We start from the raw sequence: 24,175 nt of genomic DNA on the forward strand, positions 1-24,175 counted from the left end.
GTCCTGTCTTGTACACTAGCAGTAATTTATTGGTTGCATTTTAAGCATCCAAAATACTTCATTTGAGTCGAGGTCTGAAAAGGATATGGGTTGCTTAGCAATCTACCGCAATATAAAGGACAAATATTTAAAAATCTTCACATTGGTTCTTACAGTATTATTCTGAGACCCAAACTTTTGAAGGATTTTTACTCCTATTTGTCAATAGGACTAATCTTGAAGAGCATCTCAACCAGTGAAAGGATAATGGCAATATATCTCATTAGCATGAACATACAGATTCATCGAAAAGTCAGACTTGGTAACATATCATAGTCTCTTCAGTCAGTAATAACCAAGTGTTGAAGAGCTATCTAAGAACAAAATCGTAAGATAAATTATCAGTGACAAAATATGAAATAATTACAGTAGAATATATAACAATGCAATTATTACCACAAGATGTCACCCTAACATAAAGAATAGAGAAATAAAAAATCTTGGTGCTAGAACAAGAGGAATAAAATACAACTTTTAAAATACATTTTAAAAGTTAGTTTTAGAATATTTCAAAAAGTAGGTAAGTATACCAGAAATAGTGGCAAACAGATAAGTATAAAAGTCGAGACTCAAAACTGTTTCAGCTAGTTGTTATTCTATCTATAAAACAAAACTGACATTCTTTCTTCTACACCACTGATATTCCTAATATTATGGGGAACCAAATAAAATATTGTTAATTATCAGCTTAATAAGAATATATTGGCTAAATCGTTCACCCTCAAATGGGACTTTCGTCCCTTACTTTTTCCAACATGATTTTTTTTTCAAGGAAGGGATAGGATAGCGTGTATTTTTTCCCCCCAGAAACAACTAGCTTTAATCCCAGCATTTCCACTCGGCCAGAAAATTTGACATTCGGATGCGTTTGTCACTGGCTCTCTCCGTCAGCACTTGCAACGAGGGTAGAAAAGAGGGAGCTCGAACTTTTCTCATTGCACCTTTCGAGAAAACCATAATGGCCGACAAGAGCCTTTCTTTTCTGTGGTGCTTGTGAATAATTCCCCTAACATACAGCAGAAGAGCGAGAAACACATCGGCGTTACCCGAAAATACCTCACCCCGCAGAAGGCAAAACTCTGAGCTACCTGGCGGGGCATCGCCTAGCAACCCGCCCCGCCCACTTTCAAACAACGAAACAATCGCGGAGGCCGCTTTGCCGCCGCCGCCGCCTACGCGCATGCTCCGAAAGGCAAGAAATTCCGTTTCCCCTTCCGGCTGATGGTTCCTTTCGGGTCTGTCTACCGGCCCCTGTCAGCATGGGGGCGGCGAGGAAAAAGCGGTTGGGCTTGTGGTGGGCAACAGGTACAATTGCCGCGGACGAGCGCATGAAGGCGAGGGGGGCGGTATCCCAGGCGGTGAGGAGTTGGCCGGAGCGAAGGAAGGGAGGAAGGCTGGGGGAAGGCTGGGGGGAGGGAGGAATGGGGATGGGGCGCCAGGAGACGCGCGGGGGAGGGGGGGCAGTTTCGGAGAGGAATGGGGGGAAAGAAAGAAAGCGGCCGCTCCCTTGGAAAGGAGGCGAGGGGCGAGGAAATGGCCCCGTGCATCGATTGATGCTGCAGGAAGCGGGTTGAAAGTTGAAGGTGGGGGGGGGGGGAGAGAAACGAGTACAACTCTCGTTGTACCCTGAATAATAGCGATCTGCCGCGGAAGTAGGTAGCCTCAAATGGAAAGCAGAACGGGGCTCGGGGGCGGGATGTTTGGCCCCGTCCTGGGTATAGTATAACCCTCTCCCCCCCAAATTAAAATCATATGTCCGACGGGATCCGGCCGGGCATGGTTGTAACCAACTGACAAACAAGAGCCGGACATCTCGAATTGGATTTCTATCATGTTCATTGTATAAAGTATCTAAACATTATAAACTTGATAATGCCATCTGATGTGGGGGGGGGGGGGTATGTGCTTAATTTTGTATTTAGGTATTTATTTTTGCCATGTTGATGTAGTGTATATTGGAAGTGGTGACCCTTTTTGAGGGCTGTGTGCAACGAATTTTAGTTTTAACGTATGCACGTTCAAAGTGACAGTAAAGTTATTCTAAATCTGAGTCTTGGTAAGGCCACACTTGGAATTCTGCATCCAGTTTTGGTTGCCAGGGTGTAATAAAAAATAGATGTTGAATTAAGGGATTACAGGGGAGTTTTAATGAAGCCTGGAATGCTTAGAACCGATGAGGAAGTTGAGATTCTGGAAAGAGTGCAGAGAAGACTAGCAAAGATGATTAGAAGACTGGAGGCTAAAATATATAAAGAACGGTTGCTGGAAATGGATGTCTAGTTTGATGAAAAGAAGGACTAAGGGTGACATTATAGCAGTGTTCCAATGTCTCAGCGGTTTCCACAAAGAAGAAGGAGTCAAGCTATTCTCCAAAGCACCTGAGGGCAGGACAAGAAGCAATGGATGGAAACTAATCAAGGAGCGAAGCAACCTAGAACTAAGAAGAAATTTTATGACAGAACAATTAATCAGTGGAACAACTTCTCTCCAGAAGTTATAAATGCTCCAACCCTGGAAGTTTTTAAGAAGAGATTGGATAACCATTTGTCTGAAATGGTATAAGGGGGGGGGTTGGATTAGAAGACCTCCAAGGTCCCTTCCAACTCTGTTATTTATTCTGTTCTATTCTATTGTGAAAGGATTACTTTACTAGGCCGTCTCTGGGGGACAGGTGGCTGTCTCTCTCTACTATTTGGATTGAGAGAGATGGAGAGGGATTAAGCTCCGGCACTGGTCTGAAAGAAAAAGCTGCTTGCATCTTGCTGTTTGTTCTACCGTAAGAAGGATGGAGCCAACTTTCTCCTAAAAACCTAAATTAAAAGAAGGCTGTTTTGAAATGTAGAGGTAGTCCTTGACTTGTGACCATAACTGAGCCCAACATTTCTTATTGTTAAGTGACTTTTGCCCTGTTTCATGATCACATGACCTTGGGACACAGCAACAGTCGTAAGTATGAAGCATTTGCCAAGCATCTGAATTTTGATCATATGATTAGGAGGCTACAAAGTTCGCAAGTGTGAAAAATGGTCATAGTGACTTTTATCAGTGCCATTGCAACTTTGAATGGTCACTAAATGAACTGTTATAAGTTGAAGACTGCCTTATTAGAAGTAAGGGAATTGGAGGGAAAAAGGTTCCTGTAACATTTTGGAGTAGAGATGGTTTGGGTAGAGAATGAAAAGACATATGTAGGCTTTAGTGTATATGAGATAAGATGCATTATATTCTATTTTTTTTTCTGCCAACTTTTTCTTCCAGCATTTGCTACCTTTATACTTGCCATAGATGCATCATTTGTGGAAGACTTAGATGAATCGTAAGTATGTAGTATTTACATAAATTACAAATTTAGAGATTTATGTTTTACTGAACCTTTATGGAATGGCAAATATCCTGTAAACATCCATTTGCTTGTATATTAGTGCATTGTAGATTACAACTATAGAAGAGAGACTACACCGTTTGCTTAAAAATGGCCCTTTTTGCTTAAGGGTTTGCTTTAAAATGTCTTTTTCCATAGTGCATAAATTAAAATTGATCATATTACCTAACTACTCTTAACTACAAAAATCTTAGAACTCTGAAGAGCCCTTATATATGATGATACCAATAACCTTTGTCATATATAAGTATTCACATTCTTTCCTGTTTCATTACAACTTGTGACTCTTTTGAAACAAATACAGTGGAATTAGTGCAATTAATTATTTGCTTCAAAAGAAAAAAAAAACCTTTCTTTTGGTCTATAAACAAATATCAACAGTTTTAAATCAGGAATTTAAGATTTTGCAGGAATCACTGTTTTAGTCAGAAATCTAAAAATTCCAACGCATGAGATTTGACATGTTATTTTTAGTAGCAGTTCCATAAACAAAAAGATCTCAAAAATAATGTAATCACTGTATATGTGAAATAAAAATGTAATGTATTCACAAGTAGTAAATAATAGCAACACATAATAGCAACATGTGATAGCGAACTGAATTATTTTAGGATGGTGTAGATTCTCTTTTGCTGGAGCTATTGAAATAGAACTGCATTGTCATCTGTTTGGAATGCTTTAGTATTGGATTCATGTATTGGGTAGGGAATTTGAATAAATAATCTATAAGTTCCCATTGAATCATGACATTCTATATTTCTATTATTGACCCAGGATCTGGCACTGAGTTTGTTTCGTTCCCTTGGTGAATGGCCTATTCCTAAAACTAGATGTGGGAAGTGCTACCATTTTATTTTTAAGATTATCTTTTTCTGTTTTACATTCACAGTAGAGAGGAAGAAACCAAGTTCTATGATATGCTTAACTCTTTAGGAATAATATGATTTGTAAGCAATCTCTCCATGTTATTTATATTGTTGCATTGTGCCTACTTAATCATAGTTCTATAATAGGATTATAATCCATATTACACAGTAGGGTTGTGCAAGTCCTTTAAAAGAGATGATTTTCAATGCACAGGAACGGGGAAAAAAAGCAAATTGAAATGATTGTGAGGCTTGCTGAAAACTTTGAAAACAACCATGTAAGCCTCGAAAAAGAGCTGCTTTAATTATTTGAAGAGAGATGCTTTGCCCACCAAGTTTTTCAGAAAATGTCCACGGCTGTAAAGTACACACAAAATGGTACTCTAATCAATACCAAATTCTGTGACATCTTTCTATTTAAAAAGGTGATTTCCCACACATCACTTTGTTATGACTTAATGTAAATATCTAGACAAATAACTAAATCTAGTAAAATTATTTATTGGTTATGCATCTTTTATAGGTTTAAAGAGAAACGTAAAGATGACATTTGGCTTGTTGATGTGAGTAACAGATTTGTTAAATCTTTTAAATATAATTTGCTTTATTTTTTTATAGTTCTTCTGTCTAACTTTTAGCCTAACTTTTTGCAAAAGCAGAACATTCAGTTAACAATAAAAACTCCTTTGAATAAAATTCAGCTCTTAGTGGCTGATAGACATGCCCATGTAGTTTTCTTTGACAAATATGGAAGTGATTGGCTGTTGCTTTATTAATCTTGTAAATGCAGTATAATTATTATTAAGAGTTGATTTTATAAATCAAAATAATCTGATATAAATTAGTACTGTTGTGTTATGTGTGAAACATTGGTTTGGAACTCACTGTTGGAAGATCTGACCTGCTAATGTTAATTATTTGTTATATACTTTCCATACTGAGATGATCTAAGTATTGACTATATTTACAATTTTACTTTGTGTATGTATTATTTTGCATATTAAGACCAAATATCTCACTATTGCGTTTCCCCCCAAAAGTATTATAAGTATCCTTCTAACAAAAAGGATTTTTAAAGGAACAAATAGGAAACTGCCATTCTTTATTTGTAGGTTAAATTCTGAATGGTTATGGTTTGTTCATAGTTCTATGCACCTTGGTGCGGCCATTGCAAGAAATTGGAGCCAGTGTGGAATGAAGTTGGTAAAGAGATGGGAAGTATTGGGTCTCCAGTAAAGGTTGGCAAGATGGATGCAACTTCTTATTCTAGTAAGTTTACTGCCAATGTACTCCATATTATATAATTTATAAATTTGGAAACTAACAAAAGTTCAATTAGCTATTGCTCCAAAATATTGGTAATTAAAAACTCAGTGCAGTATATTAATTGTCCAAATCAGTTCCTCAATAAAAGAATACTTTTAAAGTTTATAATTCTTTTTCTATATTACAGCTGCTGCTTATACTAGTACACTAGTTTGGAGTAGATGAATTTGTCAAAGAGAAAAATCACATGCTTGAAATTTTCATTCCCCCACCCCTGTTTTATTTTGCTTCTTTTGGTAGGTATTGCTTCTGAATTTGGAGTTCGAGGCTATCCAACAATTAAACTGTAAGTTTAATGTTGTGTTTCCTGTATTAAAATATGAGTGCTTTATAATGTCTCACTTTGTTTCTAAGTAAAAGCTTTGCAAATTTGTATAAAACTTAAGCCAATCTTTTCTTTTAGTTTTGTTTGTATTAGCTAAAAGGCAACTGAAACTTTATGAAGAGTCATTTCTCTTTACTGTTCCCAAAGTATGTTTTTAAATATTATTGCTACACTAGGGTTATCTCTTATAATTGAATCCCATAGGCAATGCTTTTATTGGTTATTATTAAGCCTAAAAAATCTAGCATTCAACGTATTCACTGGTTTCATGTCTATTGATTTAGGTTGAAGGGTGACTTGGCATACAATTATAGAGGACCAAGAACCAAAGATGATATTGTTGAGTTTGCAAATAGAGTTGCAGGGTAAGTATTTATGGGCTCAGACCTGTCTAGCAGAGCTCCAATGACTTTTGTTGTTTTAAGTGAAAATGGAAGGTTATTGTTGCCATTTAAAATAGTTTAATTAACTTCTTTGGGATATGAAAGATTTAAAAAATAAGATTTAAAGAAATAAGAAATAATCCATTGAGTATGACAAACAGAATATCAGTTTAAAGCCCTAAAATACACTATATTAAATATTAATGTATCTTTGTTTCCATTGCCATTATCTCTGTAACAATGATGTATTTACTATTGCCCCTACATAGAACTTTTTAAATGATTGTAGCAGTTACTGTTTTAACATGGTCAGTTGAAAACAAACTTTAGAAACTTTATTTTCTTTAAAAATTATTCTAGTGGGCAATAATAATGTCTGATGAAATTGCATTACTAACTCTTCAAATGTTTTTATGTTACCTTTAGTAATGATGCAATTGTAAAAGATAGTTACTGTGGTAAAATAAGATAGGATGATGAAATATTTGCTAGTAACATCTAGATTCTGGACTGCAATGAATTCTGGTAAGATTTTATTTTCAAAGCAAGTATTTTGGTTATGTAATAAGAATTATCCTGATAGTTTTCACATGTACTATAAGTGCTGTGACTGCTAAACCTTGTCCCTTGATAATGAAACTGTTTTGGTTTTAAATGTAAATACAAGCAGCAACTTTAAGCATATGAAGTTAGCACTGTGATTCTCTGCCCCCCTTTCATATATGTATGCATTTTAATTGTCATGGAAGTCTGCATCCAGCTTTAAATAATGCATTTCAAAAATTTAAAACCTTATCAGTTTTAGGATAAGTATGTTCTTCCAAGTAGGATTGTTGAGAATCCTTATCCTCTGAAATATATAAACACTCTAGCAATAGCATTTAAGAAATAGTTCATTGCCTTTTCCTACTTATGTTGATCATTTGTTGTTTTCCCTATCTTTAATCTGCAGGCCTATTATTCGAAATCTCCCTAGCCAACATATGTTTGAGCATGTTCAAAAAAGACATCGCATATTTTTTCTGTACATTGGTGGGGAATCTCCATTAAAGGTCTGAAACTTTGCTAACCACAAATATTTGTTTTGCTCATTTTAGATGTAGTTTATGAGTTTCAGTGCCTATCTCCTAATAAAGTTCTGTTATTGAAGGATTTTGTAAACTGGTAGAAGTTTACTTAAAACAGCAACATCAAAGGGACGATGTTCCATTTAACTGGATAGAAATCATGAAACTGGGGTAATACTTGAACAGTCACATTCAGAATTCCACTTTTTTTTTCTTTTCACTTCTAAAAAAAGGCCACTATAGGGTTAATGACTTGGAAAAATTAAAATGGGCTGGCAGATTGTGATATGCAATTCACACTGTGAAAATGCAGGGGGGGGGGGGAGGAAATGCTGTGGTTTCCTGAAATATTTATGATAATATTGAAATGGGGAAGTGGAAGTATTGCTGTACTGAGATACAATAAATATCAACAATACAAGAAGAAAGAATTAACGTAAGATTGTTTTTGCTTAACATACCAGAAAGTTGGACAGAAAAAGGATGTGTCATTTGATTTAGCAAAAGAATGGGGAGATATTTAAAAGCTATATTTATTTGTGATAGCCTGCAAATAATTCTGAAGTGTAATTTAAAAAAACAAAACAATACAGTGACATTTTCTAGAATCATTGGAGAGGCAAAAGACCTGCATTAGTTGCTTACCCATTAAGCAAATTTCGTATGTGAAATTGAACTAAAATGATATCTTGTTCTGTTACCAGAAGAAGCTTATGAAGATCAAGAAACGCATTAAAACTACCCATTTGTATTTCCACAGGAAAGATACATAGAAGTTGCTTCCGAACTAATTGTTTATACATACTTTTTTTCTGCCTCAGAAGAGATACTTCCCGAGGTAAAAAAATAATAGTTATGATGATGTACCTGATTGAACACTTACATGTTGAAAAATACCTCTTTATCTATTGACAATATACCGCTTACTGTTGACAGTAGTTTTAATTAATGCCAGTTACACCTCTGAGCAGTTACACCTCTGACTATTAATTCGAAGAACTATTTATTGTCTAACTGTGTTTCATGATAGATCTTAAACTTTCTTCATTGGCTGTTGAGCTCACATTTTACATTAAATTCTAATTTATTTTTACATTGGTTTGCCTAAAAGCTGTAGTGATGTTGGTTATGAAACACTCAGCCACAGTGATTGGTTTATATATTGCTGTTAGTCAAACCGTATTCAAGTTTAGTGTAATCTGTGAATCCAAGTTAGGTAAATGAAAATATTACAATTAGAGAGTTTAATTACACATTTAAAACTTAGGCCTCTCTTTTTCTTAGAATAGTAAAGGATGAGTGCAAATCAGCTTTTCCTTTTGCAGATAGGTTTATTATGAAAGTATTGGGAATGATATCCTCGTGGATAACTGGCAACCCAATATTAATTTACGTTCATGTCGGAGTGTAAGTGAGTAGTCCGACCAACCTTGCTTGCAAGATCAATTTAGTTTTAAAACAGTAGCATTTTATTGAATACATGGACATTTCACAGAACAATAAAATACAAAAAACAGAACTGAGGGGGAAAAAAAACATCACTATTCAAAATTTAAAATGCCAGATTAAACAAAGGTGCCAATTTCTTTTTTAGAAAGTTGAAAAAGTGGTGGACTAATGTTAATCCTTGAAGGAAAGCTTTCCTAGGTTTGGAAGCAATGTAGGCAAATGACCTTTTGTCTGAATTAGAGAAATATCTCTCTGTGAAAAATGAATATCCTCAAAAGTATCCTTACTAACTAAAAGCTCACAAGACAAGTCATTTCTGAGCCAGGCTTTCAGCAGTTCATTATTTTAAAGGTGAAGACCAACTTAATTTGAGCCTGGAAAACAATTCATCTTTATTACCACCTCCCCAAAGAAATATTTTATTGTGTAACTTAAGTGCTTTCTGCTTTTTATGCTTTCTGCTTTTTATGTTTTTTTTTCATTCAGGAAACTAGGGGAAAAAACCTATGTTTTAAGTTACTGTATTAATTTATGTGAAAGCAAGCACTTTACTTTTAAATCATGAACTTAGTAAGGCCAGTACGCTTTTATTAGTGCAAGTTTAAATTAAATTAACCAGAGCCCTTTCACATATACTTGATATTACAGATTATATAAAGACATGGCACATCTTCATTAAATGAATTTTCTCTGTTTATATTTTGATGTAGCAAATTAAAAAGGACAACCTGTCACACAGATGATTAATATAAGCAGCAAAGAACACTTAACTGTTTTGTTTATAAGCACAACTGAATTGTTTCTGTTAAAAGTATTTATAGTGACTTTAGTATACTCTGGGGCTTTATTATATGAGGAGAAGTTATGAAACCGGATTCAGACACAGGGGATCATCTCAGCACTTCTTTGCTCAAGAGATCATTCTGCCTTGGGTCGTGATAGTTTTTGTTATCTTCAGCTCTTGAAAATGAAAAAAATGGAGGAAGAAAAAAATTCCAAATGCTATAAAAGATCCAAATGTACCTTTCTTGAAATTTCTTTCTATTAAGAGTAACATTAAACATGTATATACTAATTGACATATAAACATTTTCAAATATATAATGCATAAACTAGTTTCTTTGGTTAACTTAGTACTGGGAAAATGTAAGCAAAATATGAATCAAATTGTCATTTTAAAAGGCACATTTTGGTCTGTCTTCATGGTACATCTGTTAATAATTTTTTTTTTCATTCTGTTCTTCCCCCTGTTATAAAATCAGCTAGTTTTTTCATGATCCAAAAGAGGAAGAAGGAAAAGAAGGAACACAGATGATAACATAATTTTTATGTTATTTGCTTTTTAAAAAAAATATTAATGACTTTATGTGTATAATACCCATAATTTAACTAAGAATACTTTAAAAAGATAAATAGTAAGGGAACAAATAAAAGCAGTTCACAAAAAAAAAAAAAAAACCCAGACTCATGTTTAATGAAATCTGTTAAAACTATGAATTAAAATAAAGTGTTTTGTCAGGCATCAGGGAAACGATTGGGTGCTCTGGCAGTTGGTTCTTTTGGAGACAATAAGCGCACCACTAAGTAAAGGGATTTTTAAGATTGATTATTTGCTCAAGCAAACAGAGTTAAAGGTATAATATGAAAGCACGCATACCAAGCAAGACAGTACCCAAATATCTTAAAATCTGCCAGGAGCTCCTTAATAACGACAGCAGAGGTGCTCCAATGGGTAACTAATTTGTCAACAGTACCCAGCATTAGGTTCCTTTGCAGAAGCTCTTCCATAACAGTAGCCTCATGGTTTTTATCAAAACTGGCACCATGATTTCATGGCCCTACTATGGTCAGGAGATTGCCAGATCTGACCTTGACTGGCTGCACATGAATCTGGAATGGGAATCGAAAGTCTGAGACTCTCACAGAGGGCAAAGTTATAAAACTATGTGAAAAATCCTCTCCTTTCTCTTTCAACATGTGAGAGAAAAGCAAGCAGGCTAGCTCAGAATGAATTCTAAACTTCTAGACTTTCTATACTACGATGAAGAAATCAAAATAAGTAATTCCTTGAAATAAAAATGGCTCTTCCCCACTGCCACTACATAAAGTCAACTCAGGTTTTTTTTTTTAAAAACAAACTTTAGCTGGCAAGATGAACACTTCAGAGAGACTATTATTGCCAGTTTTCTTTATTCCAGTATTAATAACTGAGAAATGAAATTAAAAACCAATACATGTCATCTATAGAAAAATGTAGACTCTCAATGAGTAAAGGCAATTTGTCAGTAAACTGTTCTGCTTTTTTTCCTCATTTTTTCAGCATATAACACTCCCTGAGATGCCTGCCGTTCTAGTCTTAAAAGATGGAACTTATTTTGTGTATGATGGTAAGTTCAGTCTTCGGTTCTTATCATGGATAGGCTATACATTTATAGACCTTAATTTTTTGAAAACAGGATCACGTTTATTTTGCAGTACACTGTCCTTTCATATTTACAAAGATTCAAAAGCAGTGCAGTGTCAGATTAATTGCAGATTGCTGGGAATTGCTAATATATGTATCTAGGTTGTAGCAGGTTGCTGAGCTAAGCAAGTCAGCTGAGATTAGTGCTGAATAGACACCAGGAAATGTATGCTATACAGAGAAATAAAACAAAATCTCGAATTGCTGCAGTAGAACAATGAATCTGCTTTGGTGCAAATTGACCAGTTTGGTTCCTTTAAAAAAATACACTTAATGACCATGGTGTTTGCTTAATGATTGTCAGATTCTTTAATGATCACACCAAAAACTGGTGTCTGTCCTCCAGATTCTTAGTATATTTCAGCCATTGATTAGAGTCTTTGGGGGAGGAGGAAGAACTAGGATATCTTATTCTGTAGGTGACCAAGTGTGTTTCTTCTTCATGGGAATGTGTAGTCTGACATGAGGGGGGCTACTTTTCCTCATAAGGACCTACAGTTTGGAATGAGCGACTGGCATGCAGGCTACATTTACAATATTTCTTTACATTCTTGACTCCTAAATGATTAGTGGCAAATTTGAAATCTTGCAAATTTTGACAGCACTGGCAATTTCCAATAAGTGAATCCATATCCTCTAGGAAGCATCGGTGGGGCACAAAGCTTTGAATTGTCATTTGTGATCTTTATGTGCTTCTAATGTATTGTTGAACTTAGGGGGAAACTCTTGATTAGATACATCTTTTCACTTTTTCTCACTTTTTCCCTTTTTCTCCATAAAGAGTATGTAGATGGTGATTTGTCAGCCTGGATAAATAGGGAAAGATTTCAAGGGTACCTTAATATAGACGGATTTACACTCTATGAGCTTGGAGACACAGGTAAGATAACTATTCTTCCGTCTTTATCTTATAGAACTTTAAAATGTCAGCTTCAATTTAAAATAACTATTTATTTCTGCATGCTGTGCCAGAAAGAACTATGTAAATAAATGTGTTTTAAGTATGCATTTTATTTCGGATTGTGATGCTAAATACCTACATTTTTTCTTAGTATCCAGAATAACTTTAATTGTCTCCTAATTCCTTTCCCATAGGGCATGAACCACTTTGAGTTTGAAGCAGGGATTTCAACTGTTCTGGCCATGGGAAAAAAAGCACTGGTGTTTGAATGTATTATCCTGAGTATGGAAGAATGCTGTTTTGAATATTCTATAATATTCAAAATTGCATGTTAGGCAATGTGACTTAGTGTTGTCTTGCTTATACTATTTCCTGTGTGGACCATTAAAAGCATTTGGGTTTAGTCAGAGTAGAGTGATCAGAAGAGTGTGGATTTTGAAGTAATAGGCATTTAAATAGTGGCTGGCACATTGTGGGAGCGATTCTAAATTGGACAGTTGATGTGGTGGAGAGAAAAAAACAGTGTTGTTATGAAGTTCTGTGATTGGCTTGTGATTCATTGCTGCTAGAAGATCTGGTTGTCCACCTCCTCAGGGCATACTTGGGGGAGGGTACTTTTAAAGTGATGTAAAAGTGTGGGTGATTAGAGAAAAAAGAAAAGAATGGAAAAGTGGTTCCCCATTGATTCTGTTTATGTAATTAAATCATGTGGCATTCTTTATTGGGGACTACAATTAAATAATCTAAGAAATATTTTTCTATGTGGGCTTACAGATTGTCCTTACTTACCAATGGTAATTGGGACCAGAACCATGCAACTAAGCAATGCAGTCATGAGGCACAATATTTTGTAGCTGCTGATTTTTAACAGCAGCTCTAGTAGTCCCAATTGCCATCATTACACTAATCTGACATAGTTGCAGCATCCCATAGTTATGTGATCGCCATTTGCAACCTCCTGCCAGCCCCCCATTGACTTTGCTTGTTGGAAGCTGGCGGTGAAGGTTGCAAATGGCCATCATGTGACCACAGGACACTGTAACATCATAATTTTAAAGTGTTGAGCACCCAATTCACGATAACATGACTGCAGGGACAGAGTGACCACCACAACTATGAGGACCCATCAGTACCCCTCATTCAGCAACATCATAACTTCCAGTGACTAGTAAATGGTAAACATCACTATATGTATTTAATATTTTCTGATAAGAAATAAAAGAGAAACTTCTTTGAAGGCCTTTTTCTGTACTGTTCCCAAGTATGGAATATAGTCATTCAGGAGTTGTATTTGTCCCCCGTCTTCTTAAGTATTTAGAAAATCTATGATAAGTTTGGATTTATTTTATTGCTAATTTTAATCTGTAATTTTAAATTTTTACATATTGCTTTTGTTTTTAAATTTTATTGACTGCCTTGAATGCTGATATAGAACATAATGATAGAACATAAAACAAATATACATTATGCATCTTACTTTATTTTAGGAAAACTTGTAGCTATTGCGGTTATTGATGATAAAAATGCTTCTTCAGATCATGCAAGGTAGGTCCACAGGGGGTTTGTCTTAAAATATGAATTATTATTTTAAAACTGATGTTGAACTTTAAAGAAAAATAGCTGACATTATGTAACAATAGCAATAGCACTTGGACTTATATGATGTTCCATAGTGTTTTATAACATCTCTGAGCAATTTACAAATAGCAGCGTATTGCCCCCAGCAATCTGGGTCTGCATGTTACTGACCTCGGAAAGCTGAGTCAACCTTGAACCCCATCAGGATCGAACTCCAGGGGGTGGACAGAGTTAGTCTATTATGCTGCATTCTAACTACTTGCCACCAGGGTTCCTGGTATATAATAGTCATAATTTAACTAGAATAATAATACTTTAAAATATAAATAACAACATAGCTAGTTCTCGAATTAAAACCATTTGTTCACCAGCCATTTGGAATTATGGCAATGTTAAACAAAGGGACTTATGACCCGTTCCTGAAGTTATGGCTGTTACTGCAGCCCTGTTTTTATATGATCAAAATTTGAGAACTTGGCAACTTGCCCAAGCTTAATATCACAAGGGTGTTGCAATTCCTTCCACCTACCTATCCACCTATTCTGAGGGGGAAGGCGAGCAGCTGACAGGGAGTAGGAGTGTGGCTCCGGTGGCTGTGGAAGAAACTGGAGAAGGGCACAGTCTGGCTGGGCATTCAGAGGAAGACCCAGGCCCACCCCCTCTTCATCCTAGGGTACGCAGGGAGGAACGGAGAAGGGAGCAACATGAGTTATGTGGATTACGGGGGAGAAAAGGGTCCTGATTCCTTCATTAGCTGCAGCTGGGAAAACAGGATTTAAAAGGGGTGTTTGCGCATAGCACCTTGTTGGAAGCAAAGCGCGCATTATCTTTGTTTGTCAAGGCTTATCTGGGTTCTGGCATCCTCCCAACTGTGTGTATTTTGTTGTCTTTTGAAGTCTGCAATTCCTTATCCTGCTGTGTCTCGTTAATTGCTGCAGCGTGGTTTGTGTTGATTTTTATTTATAATTTATATGTACTTTGGGTTCAGACTGAATTTCTTCCCTTTAAAGACTGTTCTTGGGAGAGTTTTTTCTCCATCCGAAGATAACTGGACATTAGGGGCCAAGTTGGAGGTATTAAAGGGACTTTACCTACTTTTGTGACTTTATTACTTTTGTGCCACGCCCCGGGTCATCACAGTTCTAGTACAATATAGCTACAAGAAAGCAGAACTCATGCTCCTTTGTTTTTTACACCAAAGTTCCAGAAGTATATTTAGTAGTAGTCTGTGCTGAAGAACAAACCAATAGAAAATTTGGCCAAAGGGATTATTTTTTTCTTCAAGTTGAAAAATTTCATAAGGAATAATTTATTACACAGACTACCATGCAGCTACTAAACAAATTCAAGCAAAAGTTATTATAGGAATCAATCTCATTAGGAACTGTTCTTAAATATTGCCATACTTATATACCAGTGTATAGTGTTGGCTGCAGAACCAAATGCCGCTATTTAACTCTTACAGAAATCACATATTTCTTATAAAATAATTATTAGCTATAATATTACCACTTATAATATTCCCAGCCACTCAAAACCTCTATGAACATGCATCTTGAAACATTGGGGACGTGATGTTTATAAAGAATTGGATTCGAAATCTATTTCTGCAATCTTTTTTTGAATAGACAATTCAAATTAAAAAATGATACACCAAGTTTCTCTTTGGTACAGATTGACTTTTTTTTCTTTCTAATTTGAAATTAAAGTAGAAAAATGGATTTGATTAAAAAAAAAAAGATTTGCAGAGAAATTCAGATGCCATGCTCAGATATAGTTCATTTCTCATTAAATGGCTTCATGCTTGTATTCTTTATTTCCTTTGTATATTTTGACTAGCTAAAGAGATACGGAAATCCATTTTTTTTTATCTTACAGATTGAAGTCTATTGTTCAAGATGTGGCTAAAAATTACAGGGAACAATTTCATAGGTAATTAAGTTAATTTTTTTATGTTTATAATCTAGTTCTGCATCTTTTGTTACATGAATACATTTCCAATTCTGATAGACTTTACTACATTTCTCAGAAATCTATGATCTTTTAATGGTAATATAGTTTTGTTTGGGAATTGTAATGTTAAAAAGTGTCCAGTGAATATAGTGGTTTAATTTACATAAATAGGGACACGGTTGCAGTTTAAATCATTTGCAGTTTTCTGCATTTTAAAATTTGTACGTATTACAAAATGTATTCTGTTTTTTATATGTTTACAATGTAGCCCAACTAATAATATACACATGAAAAATGCAATGGTCTGTAAAATAAGCAGGCTAAAAAAACAAAGAGCATAAAACAGCAGCAGCATATAATTACAAATAAGCTCAACAATCCAAGCCTTTTGTTATACAATACTTTATCATCTATCATTGGGCTTTGTGGGTGTTGAGCCATTAGGTGGCTTAGGAAAAGAAAGGCATGGGATGGGAAAGCATGGGAAAATCCATGTTACACTGTTAGATCAATGTCCCACTTTGCTTCATGAATCTCAGTAGTTTTCTGAGTGCAATTCAAGGTGTTGATTGTCAGCTCCAAAGACCTTCATAACTTGGGACCAGTACTATCTCTCTCATCTCATCTTTACCTATCCCATCAGATCTAGAAAAAGGTGTTTACTCAGTTCCCTTCAATTAAAGAGTTCCTGTCATGTCAGGAATCAGGACCCCTTAGATTATTCTAACCCTGTTGGCCTCTTGTGAAGCTTGTAATATCTGCTTTCTCTTAGATGGAGCAGAAATGAAGGGAATGTAGCTGTTATTAATTTGTTCATCCTTCATGGCCATTTCTCTTTTATGTTCTAGTTCCTGCATCTTTTATAATATTGATGCTTTTATTGTGTTAGACACCCAAAGTTGTTTATCTAATATGGATGGCCATATAAATCATTGCAATCATCTTAAGATCATGAGTAATAAGCTCCTTTTACTTGTTTCAGTTTCCAGATCTGTCTTTCAGATCCTTATGCAATGCTAAAACTTTGCGCTGCTCTTTCAAGGATAGTTTGGTAGTTTAGAGAGATGTACATGCAAAGTATAACAGTGGTCTATGTTGCTATTACCTGTAAATTGTCCTGTAATATTGTCTCATTCTCGTTTCATAATTAATTACAACACGAATGAATAAGAGCTTAGAGGTATTCCATAATTTTCCTTGGCCGAATTGATTTCTGAAGCTTAGGAACAAATCCTGTCTGCTTTTAAGTCTCTTCCAGGTATACGTAAAGCAAATTTTACAACAAAAATTTCATATGTTGAAAGGATAAAATACTATATTTGCAGCTATTTCTGTTCCAAATCCTTAGTTGCATTTTCCTTAGCCAAGTTCTTTTGTTATCAACGATTGCAATAGGTTGTTTTGAGTAGGTAATGTTTGATAATCAGTTTTCTTTATCTGTTTCTGTTATCCTAAAAATTGAATCACCTTCATTTTCCTCTTTGAATTTTCCCTTCATTAAACTTATTGGTTGATGTCATATTTTTGTTTGTTTATTAACATCATTATTTATTTCAAATCAGAATAATATTGTGAATTGCTTTTTAATAGAAACTTCCAGTTTGGCTATATGGATGGAAATGAATACATTAATAGTTTACTAATGGAGTGAGTAAAACCATTTTGTATTGTTTTCAGATGGAGAAAAAGTTGTTTCTTTCAATTGGACTCTTTAAACAAAGATAACAGAAATATTAAAAAATATTTAAATGTATTTCCACTAGATGGCAGCATTAAATAACTAATTTTCAGGATCTGAGAAGATTTAGTGTGTGTCTGTGTGTCTGTATGTCTGTGTGTGTCTGAGTGTGTGTGTGTGTGTGTGTGTGTGTGTGTATTCTCTTATCAGTGCTTACTGCTGCTTTTGTCTTTTGTGTTCTATACTGTTTCCACTACTACATTAATGTTCTCTGAATTCAGTTATAATACCTTTAATTTCTCATCAGTGGAATTTATTGGGTAAATATTAAAACAGCAGTACTATCAGTTTGTAGCATAATTAATGTCTGATTCATTGGCCCGACAGGCTAATGCAGACCTTGAGTAGAATGAAACACTTGACAGAACTGTGAATACTTCAGAATCTTTGAAAAGGATGATTAATTAGCTATAACTATTACATTTATATAAGAAATAAGTTAAACCAATCTATCAGTACCCAGTATTATTCCATAAGGATTCAGTAGTAAGTAATATGATTGAAAACCCCTTATCTTCCTAGTTATTTTGGTAAGAATGTGATCATTCTTCAAGGCTTCATTAATGAACTAGTTATATTTCAGTTTCTGAATTGTTTGGTTTTACTGTTTCAGTGATTTGATAATCCCCACTATTGTTGTCCTGAATACATCTAATCAACAATATTTCCTACCTCATAAACCAATAGAGAGCATTGAAGATCTGGTCCAGTTCATTAATAATATTTTGGAAGGCATAGCCGAAGTAAGTATTGCACATTTATTCAACATCACAGCAGTTTTTTAAATTACCAAAATATGAGAACAGTTCATTAATTATCTTACTTCATTTGAATTGTCTTGCTTGAAGCATCTTTAAATATATTTACTTAAAAAGCAAAGCAAAATCTTTGGAGTGTCGCTAAACCTCATTTTTCGAAATTTGTCTGTGGTGTAGTTGATTGTAAGATTCATGGAAAGATTTTGGGTTTTGGAAACAAATAAGATTGACATGGGAGAACTAGAAACAAAGAGCAGAAACATCCAAGAAAGACACATGGAAACCCACTTGGATATAGAATTGGAATGACTTTATTATTACTTTAGACTTTCTAAAATAATAGCATGGGGAGGGTTAAAATAAAAGCACAGGGAGGGCTATGCACTTTATTGCTCTGCAGGAATAAGGTAGAATCCCGAACTATGCATGAGGTAATTTCTCTTCAGTGAAATAATATTTCTGAAGTATTGGTATGATGACATTGTAAAATAAAGTAATTGAAAACTGAAAATATAAATAAATAATGCTGATCTTCTTTAATATTTATCTTTCAAATTTCAGGCATATGGTGGAGATGGAATTCTTCAACGAATCAAGAGAATAATTTATGATGCCAAGTCTACAGTGGGAGTATGTAAAGTTTTAGAAACTATTTATATCCATCAGGTTAAGTAAATGCACCACTTGCTAAGCACAGAAATGAATCTGGAAAGGTTTCATTCAATCATATTACTAAGTTTGTTGGATTTGTCTTGGTTACAATACATCTTGTTTTTGAAACAAACCTTTGACATATAAAATGTGTCATTGGTAGTAATTGGACAGCTTCTGAATCTGTCATAGTACATATGAATAGTTGACAGATAGAGCATGGACATTTTTCCCCCAAATCAGTCTTCTCTTGTATGTTCCTTCCCACAGAGAACATAACATTTAACTATTACAATTTTGTTTTTCTTCTCTGGCTGGTGTACATTTTTATTACTTTCAAAATATGTTCAGTTGGATGTTGTGCTGCTAGAAATTGTGCTGCTAGATATATTGGATAAGGAAGGATTTTATTTTCTTTCAGATTGTACAGTTTTCTTTCCATTTCTTTCTTACCTTGTACATATGCATGCATTTTGAGTTTACTTTTTATGGCCATGCCAAATGGTTTCTGATTTAGTTGAGCGCATATAAAAATGTTAACGTTGGTAGTTGCTGTCCATGAACACCAGTTGACATAGGACCAATGTTGTGTAGACCTCAACACAGTATTTCCTCTGTATGTTGTGTTCTTCTATAGGGTTTAAACTGTTACATAATCTAAATCTAGGCCATCCTCCACCTATAGAATAGGTTCTGACATAATTTTAAGTGCAAAAGAGTAACATTTGCATGCATGTGCTTGAAAAGCCACCTTGCAAATTCCTGTAACAAAAATTAAACAGATCTATTTGAAATATAATACTTTTTACAAAGGTAGATGAGGGAAAGTATAAAGAAGAAAAAAATGGGGACTAACACCCAGGCTTTCTCTGAAACCATTTTTCAGAACATTTGTGTACATATTCCTTGAGCTGCTGGAGGTTATTTTTGGCAGTATTGCTGGTTCTAAGGGTGAATTATGAGAAAAAGGCAAAGAAGTAACAGTCTTCCCACTTCTTTCATTAAAGTTTCGGTGTGACACTCAGTGACATTCTCCATGCCTTGATTCTTCTTAAAATATGTAAATATATAAGCATGGAGAAGTGGTGGGAATCATCTTTTCCCATCTTCTCTTATTCAAAATGTTATGAAAATATAATTGATGGCCAATTATTTCTCTACAGTCTGTTTTCAAGAGTTCGCCACTTCTTGGTTGCTTTCTCTTTGGTCTACCACTGGGTGTCATCAGCATCATGTGTTACGGGATTTGCACTGCTGACTCGGGAGGATCAGATGAAGCTGAGACATCTAAGAAGGAATCCACAAGCAGGGAGCTAACTGATGAAGGCACTGAAGAGGAAGCAGAGGAGGAAAGCAGTGAAAGTCCTGTAGAATTTCCAGAGAGAGAGCAAGAACAGAAAACTATATTGGAAAAAAAGAGAGACTAAACTGTTAATGTTTTTTTTTCTGTAGAATTTCCAAATAGAGACTTATTTATTGAATTCAATTATACCTGTGATCTTCAGAGATAAGAACTTTTTCATTCATTTGTGTAATGTGCATGCATTTAAGTTGCTTGACTGTGAAGAAGAATGGGGTTGGAGTTGGGGTTTTGAGGTCTCTTATTGTCTCTTCTACTAAAAAGAAAATTGAAGAGAGTTGGTGGGTTATTTTATATAATGGATTCTGAGTTGACTTTAAAAAACCCTATTATTTCTTTTTTTTGGATACTGATATGTACATTTAAAAACATTTTTTTCCATTATGGCCAAAACCAACCAACCTACCTTCCTTCCTTCCTTCCTTCCTTCCTTCCTTCCTTCTCCCTGTGATTAAACCTACTGAGCTGTAGAAATCTTTTACGGGAAATATGCTTTGAGATATTACATATTTAGTGGCTATACTTTCAAAACAGTATTTTTTATTTTTTAAAGAAATAATTTAAAATTTCTCCTTAGAAAATGGGATAGCTAAAGAGAAGTATTACAAATTCCCTGGCTTTAAAAAAAAACAATTAGTAAATATAGAAATAGCATTTATTTGCTTTCAGTTTGATCTCTGCGTCCAGTTCGTTACTTTTATACTATATTGGTCCAATGTGTTGCATTAAAGGTGTTAAATCTTTTTCCTTCACAGGAAATTTCCCTATATTTTAACCATATGACAGTCTCAGGATTTTGTTTGTTAATTGCTGCACTAGCATAATAGTTCGGTGAATGTGGCTTCTGCATAGTTAATTGCACTTTTTAAAAACTTTAAACAATATTTAAGCTATTTAATAAAGCCGTTGCTACATCTTTGGTTTCTGTAGCTGAAAAGAAATCTTAATATTTTATTGACTTACTTACATTGAAAATTCACTTGATATCTTTATATGGCCCACATTTCTTTTAAAAAGAATACTTTTTGCCATATGTTTAATTATATATATCATCCCTCGTACTGTCCCATGATATGAATAGGGTCCATGTCTCTAAGGTTGAGATCCCAAAGGATAAGCCATAGGGATTCAGAATCTTGAAACCATGGTGATTGCCATAGCAATCAAGCTTATGCTGCTGATTTTTAAGACTATGGCTGTATAACATTCAGTTTAATGACTGAAAATAAAAATCGTAACCTTATGTATCATAGTGACTTGGCTTTAATCAGCACAGTTTCTTATATACCTTGCCAAATATTAAGTATAATGTTTTTTTAAAAAAAAAATAAGACATTTGGGCTAAGGAATCTTTTGCTTCCTACTTCAGTTCCATTCTCTATAACAAATTATCATAAATCTAAATTCAAAGTTGTCAAGCCTAATTCTATTAATTGGAAGGAAATTATACAATTTTTATTGCAGTTGATTTGAAAAATAATCATACACACTTTTAGAAGAAGAACCCCTTTTCTTGATAAAAATTAATATTGGTCTTTAAAAACACTTTATATTTCTTGTGTTTTCATACCAAGTACTTTTACTAGGAGTCACTATTTTTCCAAAGAATAAATGATTTTATTCTAGAAATAGCGAATGGAAATGTTTTAACGATTACTGCTGGGTTATATATAAAATGGTTTATTTTTATTAATGCTTATTGAAAATCAACTAGTCTATGAATGTAGAAATATTTTATAAATATTTTCTCCCTCAGGTGTTTCTGACATCTGTTCAAATCTAGCTTTGACCCATGTAGCAGAGATCACTTCTAGTTCAATTTAGTTGCTCAAAATTCCAAAGGATATTTTGTAGATCTGCATCTGATACCTATTGCCCAGTGCAGTTTAAAGGGAATTATAGGTCTTTTTTGTTAGTACCATTTCTATGCCCATTAGATACTCTTAATCAGCTGCCGAGTGTCTCAAGCAATAACATTTAGACTAAGTATAGTTTATCATTTTTCTTTTGAATGACTAAACTTCCAGATATTTACTAAACTGAATTATATTCCCATTTCATTCCCAATGTTTTAATGCTATAATTAGAATGAAAAGCCTCTGGTATAAAACAAAGTGAGTGATCACATGAAGTGCTTCACTCAGTAGCTATTATGATTTGAATCAGAAGTGGTCTAATAACTTAAATCCAAAATAAACATTATCAGGTGTAAATTGGTTGTGTGTGTTGGGGGGGATTGTATACTGTATAATAACAAAGGTTGGTACTGCGTTTATGTGTATTTTGGCACTAATTTTTCTAATAAAGGATATAAGATTCCTTTTGGATCAGACTAAGGGTCATATAAACATTAATCCTTTCCAGAGAAACCAGGGGATGCTTAATGCAAAGCCCATAAGTAGTACAGGCCCTCGAGTTACAACAGTTCATTTAGTGACCATTTGATGTTACAACAGCACTGAAAAAAGTGACTTCTGACCGTTTTTTATATTTATGATTGTTGCTTGTCAACTGACTTATGACTGTTGCAGTGTTCTGGGGTCATGCAATCACCTTTTGTAACCTTCTGACAAGCAAAATCAATGGGAAAGCCAGATTCACTTAACATCCATGTTACTAACTTAACTACAGTGATTTACTGAACAACTGTGGCAGGAAAGGTTGTAAAACGGTGCAAAACTCACTTAACAACTTACCTTGCTTAACAACAGAAATTTTGGAAGAAAAAAATTCTTTTCCGCAAGAAGTTGTGGTTGTAAATGAAGGAATACCTGAATATAAGACAGACATCTAGCAACTAATATTTAGTTACCCTTTTATCTCCATATGTACCCAACTCTTTTCCCATTGGTCTATTTACTGATACCCTGGCAGTAGCCATGGTAATACCCATACAGACCTCCATCAGTTTAATTTATTACAGTGTGAAACCAGGTCTCTTGGTGCTGCTGACAGGTGTTTTCATATTTCTTCACCCCTTTTGCCTGGACAGTGCAAAGGTTGTTTACTCCATCCTGAGACCCCGTTGCCATGCAATCAAATTGTTTGCTGCCTCTTTAACAATGTATCTTTAACATACAGTTCAGTTTATCTAAACGTTCACTTAAAGATGAAAATCTTATAAGATTGTCATTTTTTTGTCTGTTTCTGTGCTAAAAATAGTCTTGCATGAGCAGATCTATTTCTCAATAATTGGTCCTTGTGGAAACAATGCTTTGTTCACGCTGTCAAAAAGGAAGTAGGAGGGAGATCACCTGTAAGAATGTAGCTCCGATTACATTCAATTTGTTGCCCTTGCAAATGTTTGCAGGGCCTTCAGATACATCTTCTATTTAAACGGCATCTTGTTAAAAAGTGAGACTAATACATTGTTTCAATATTAGAGTCAAATGCGGAGGGTAAGATAATTGTGAAATAATTGCACTTGGAGGATGGACAGGAAGACTGCAATTTGATTTTTCTCCGTAGCCTCCAAATATGCAATGATTGCCAAGAAATCTCAGAATCAAATTGATGTGTATAAGGAGGTAGCCTTCATTTAACCTTCCAACACTACAATGTCAGTTCCATGGATGCAGAAGCAGGAATAAACTGCTTGCTTAGACTACTCCATAATTTTGAGTTCAGCATCATGCAGTATAGAATAGATAAGAAAATACTATGAAGGAAAAAAGGCTTGCTAGTACTAGGTATAATCCTGTCATTTTCAAAGTCACACAGAACCAACATCTCTAAATCCTGTGCATATGGTCAAAAGTAATCATTTATAATCTGGGTTGTAGTGAAGCTGTTTGGAAATGCACTAGCTGCGGGAAAGTATATATAAATAATCAAATATATATAAATTATCAGATAGGATGAATTTACTAAAACGACAGTAATGTAATAAGGATACATGCCCTACATGTGTAATGGTATGTGGACTGATTAACTCT

General features: G+C 34.6%; 1 protein-coding gene across 1 annotated transcript; it reads left to right on the forward strand.

The window, feature by feature from the left end:
- The first annotated feature begins 1,250 nt into the window (after positions 1 to 1,250).
- Positions 1,251 to 22,565, forward strand: TMX3 (thioredoxin related transmembrane protein 3). Its single transcript, XM_026699446.2, has 16 exons — positions 1,251 to 1,344; positions 3,298 to 3,355; positions 4,811 to 4,850; positions 5,433 to 5,556; positions 5,854 to 5,899; positions 6,223 to 6,303; positions 7,274 to 7,373; positions 8,149 to 8,226; positions 11,158 to 11,224; positions 12,083 to 12,181; positions 13,690 to 13,747; positions 15,659 to 15,712; positions 17,324 to 17,380; positions 18,085 to 18,214; positions 18,791 to 18,859; positions 20,044 to 22,565. The coding sequence occupies exons 1-16, from the start codon at positions 1,299 to 1,301 to the stop codon at positions 20,305 to 20,307; spliced, it is 1,371 nt and encodes a 456-aa protein (XP_026555231.1). The 5' UTR covers positions 1,251 to 1,298; the 3' UTR covers positions 20,308 to 22,565.
- The last annotated feature ends 1,610 nt before the right edge of the window (positions 22,566 to 24,175 follow it).

This window comes from Pseudonaja textilis, chromosome 3 (assembly GCF_049901715.1).
Source record: "Pseudonaja textilis isolate UNSWEBS1 chromosome 3, rPseTex1.2, whole genome shotgun sequence".
Taxonomy (NCBI): Eukaryota; Metazoa; Chordata; class Lepidosauria; order Squamata; family Elapidae; genus Pseudonaja; species Pseudonaja textilis.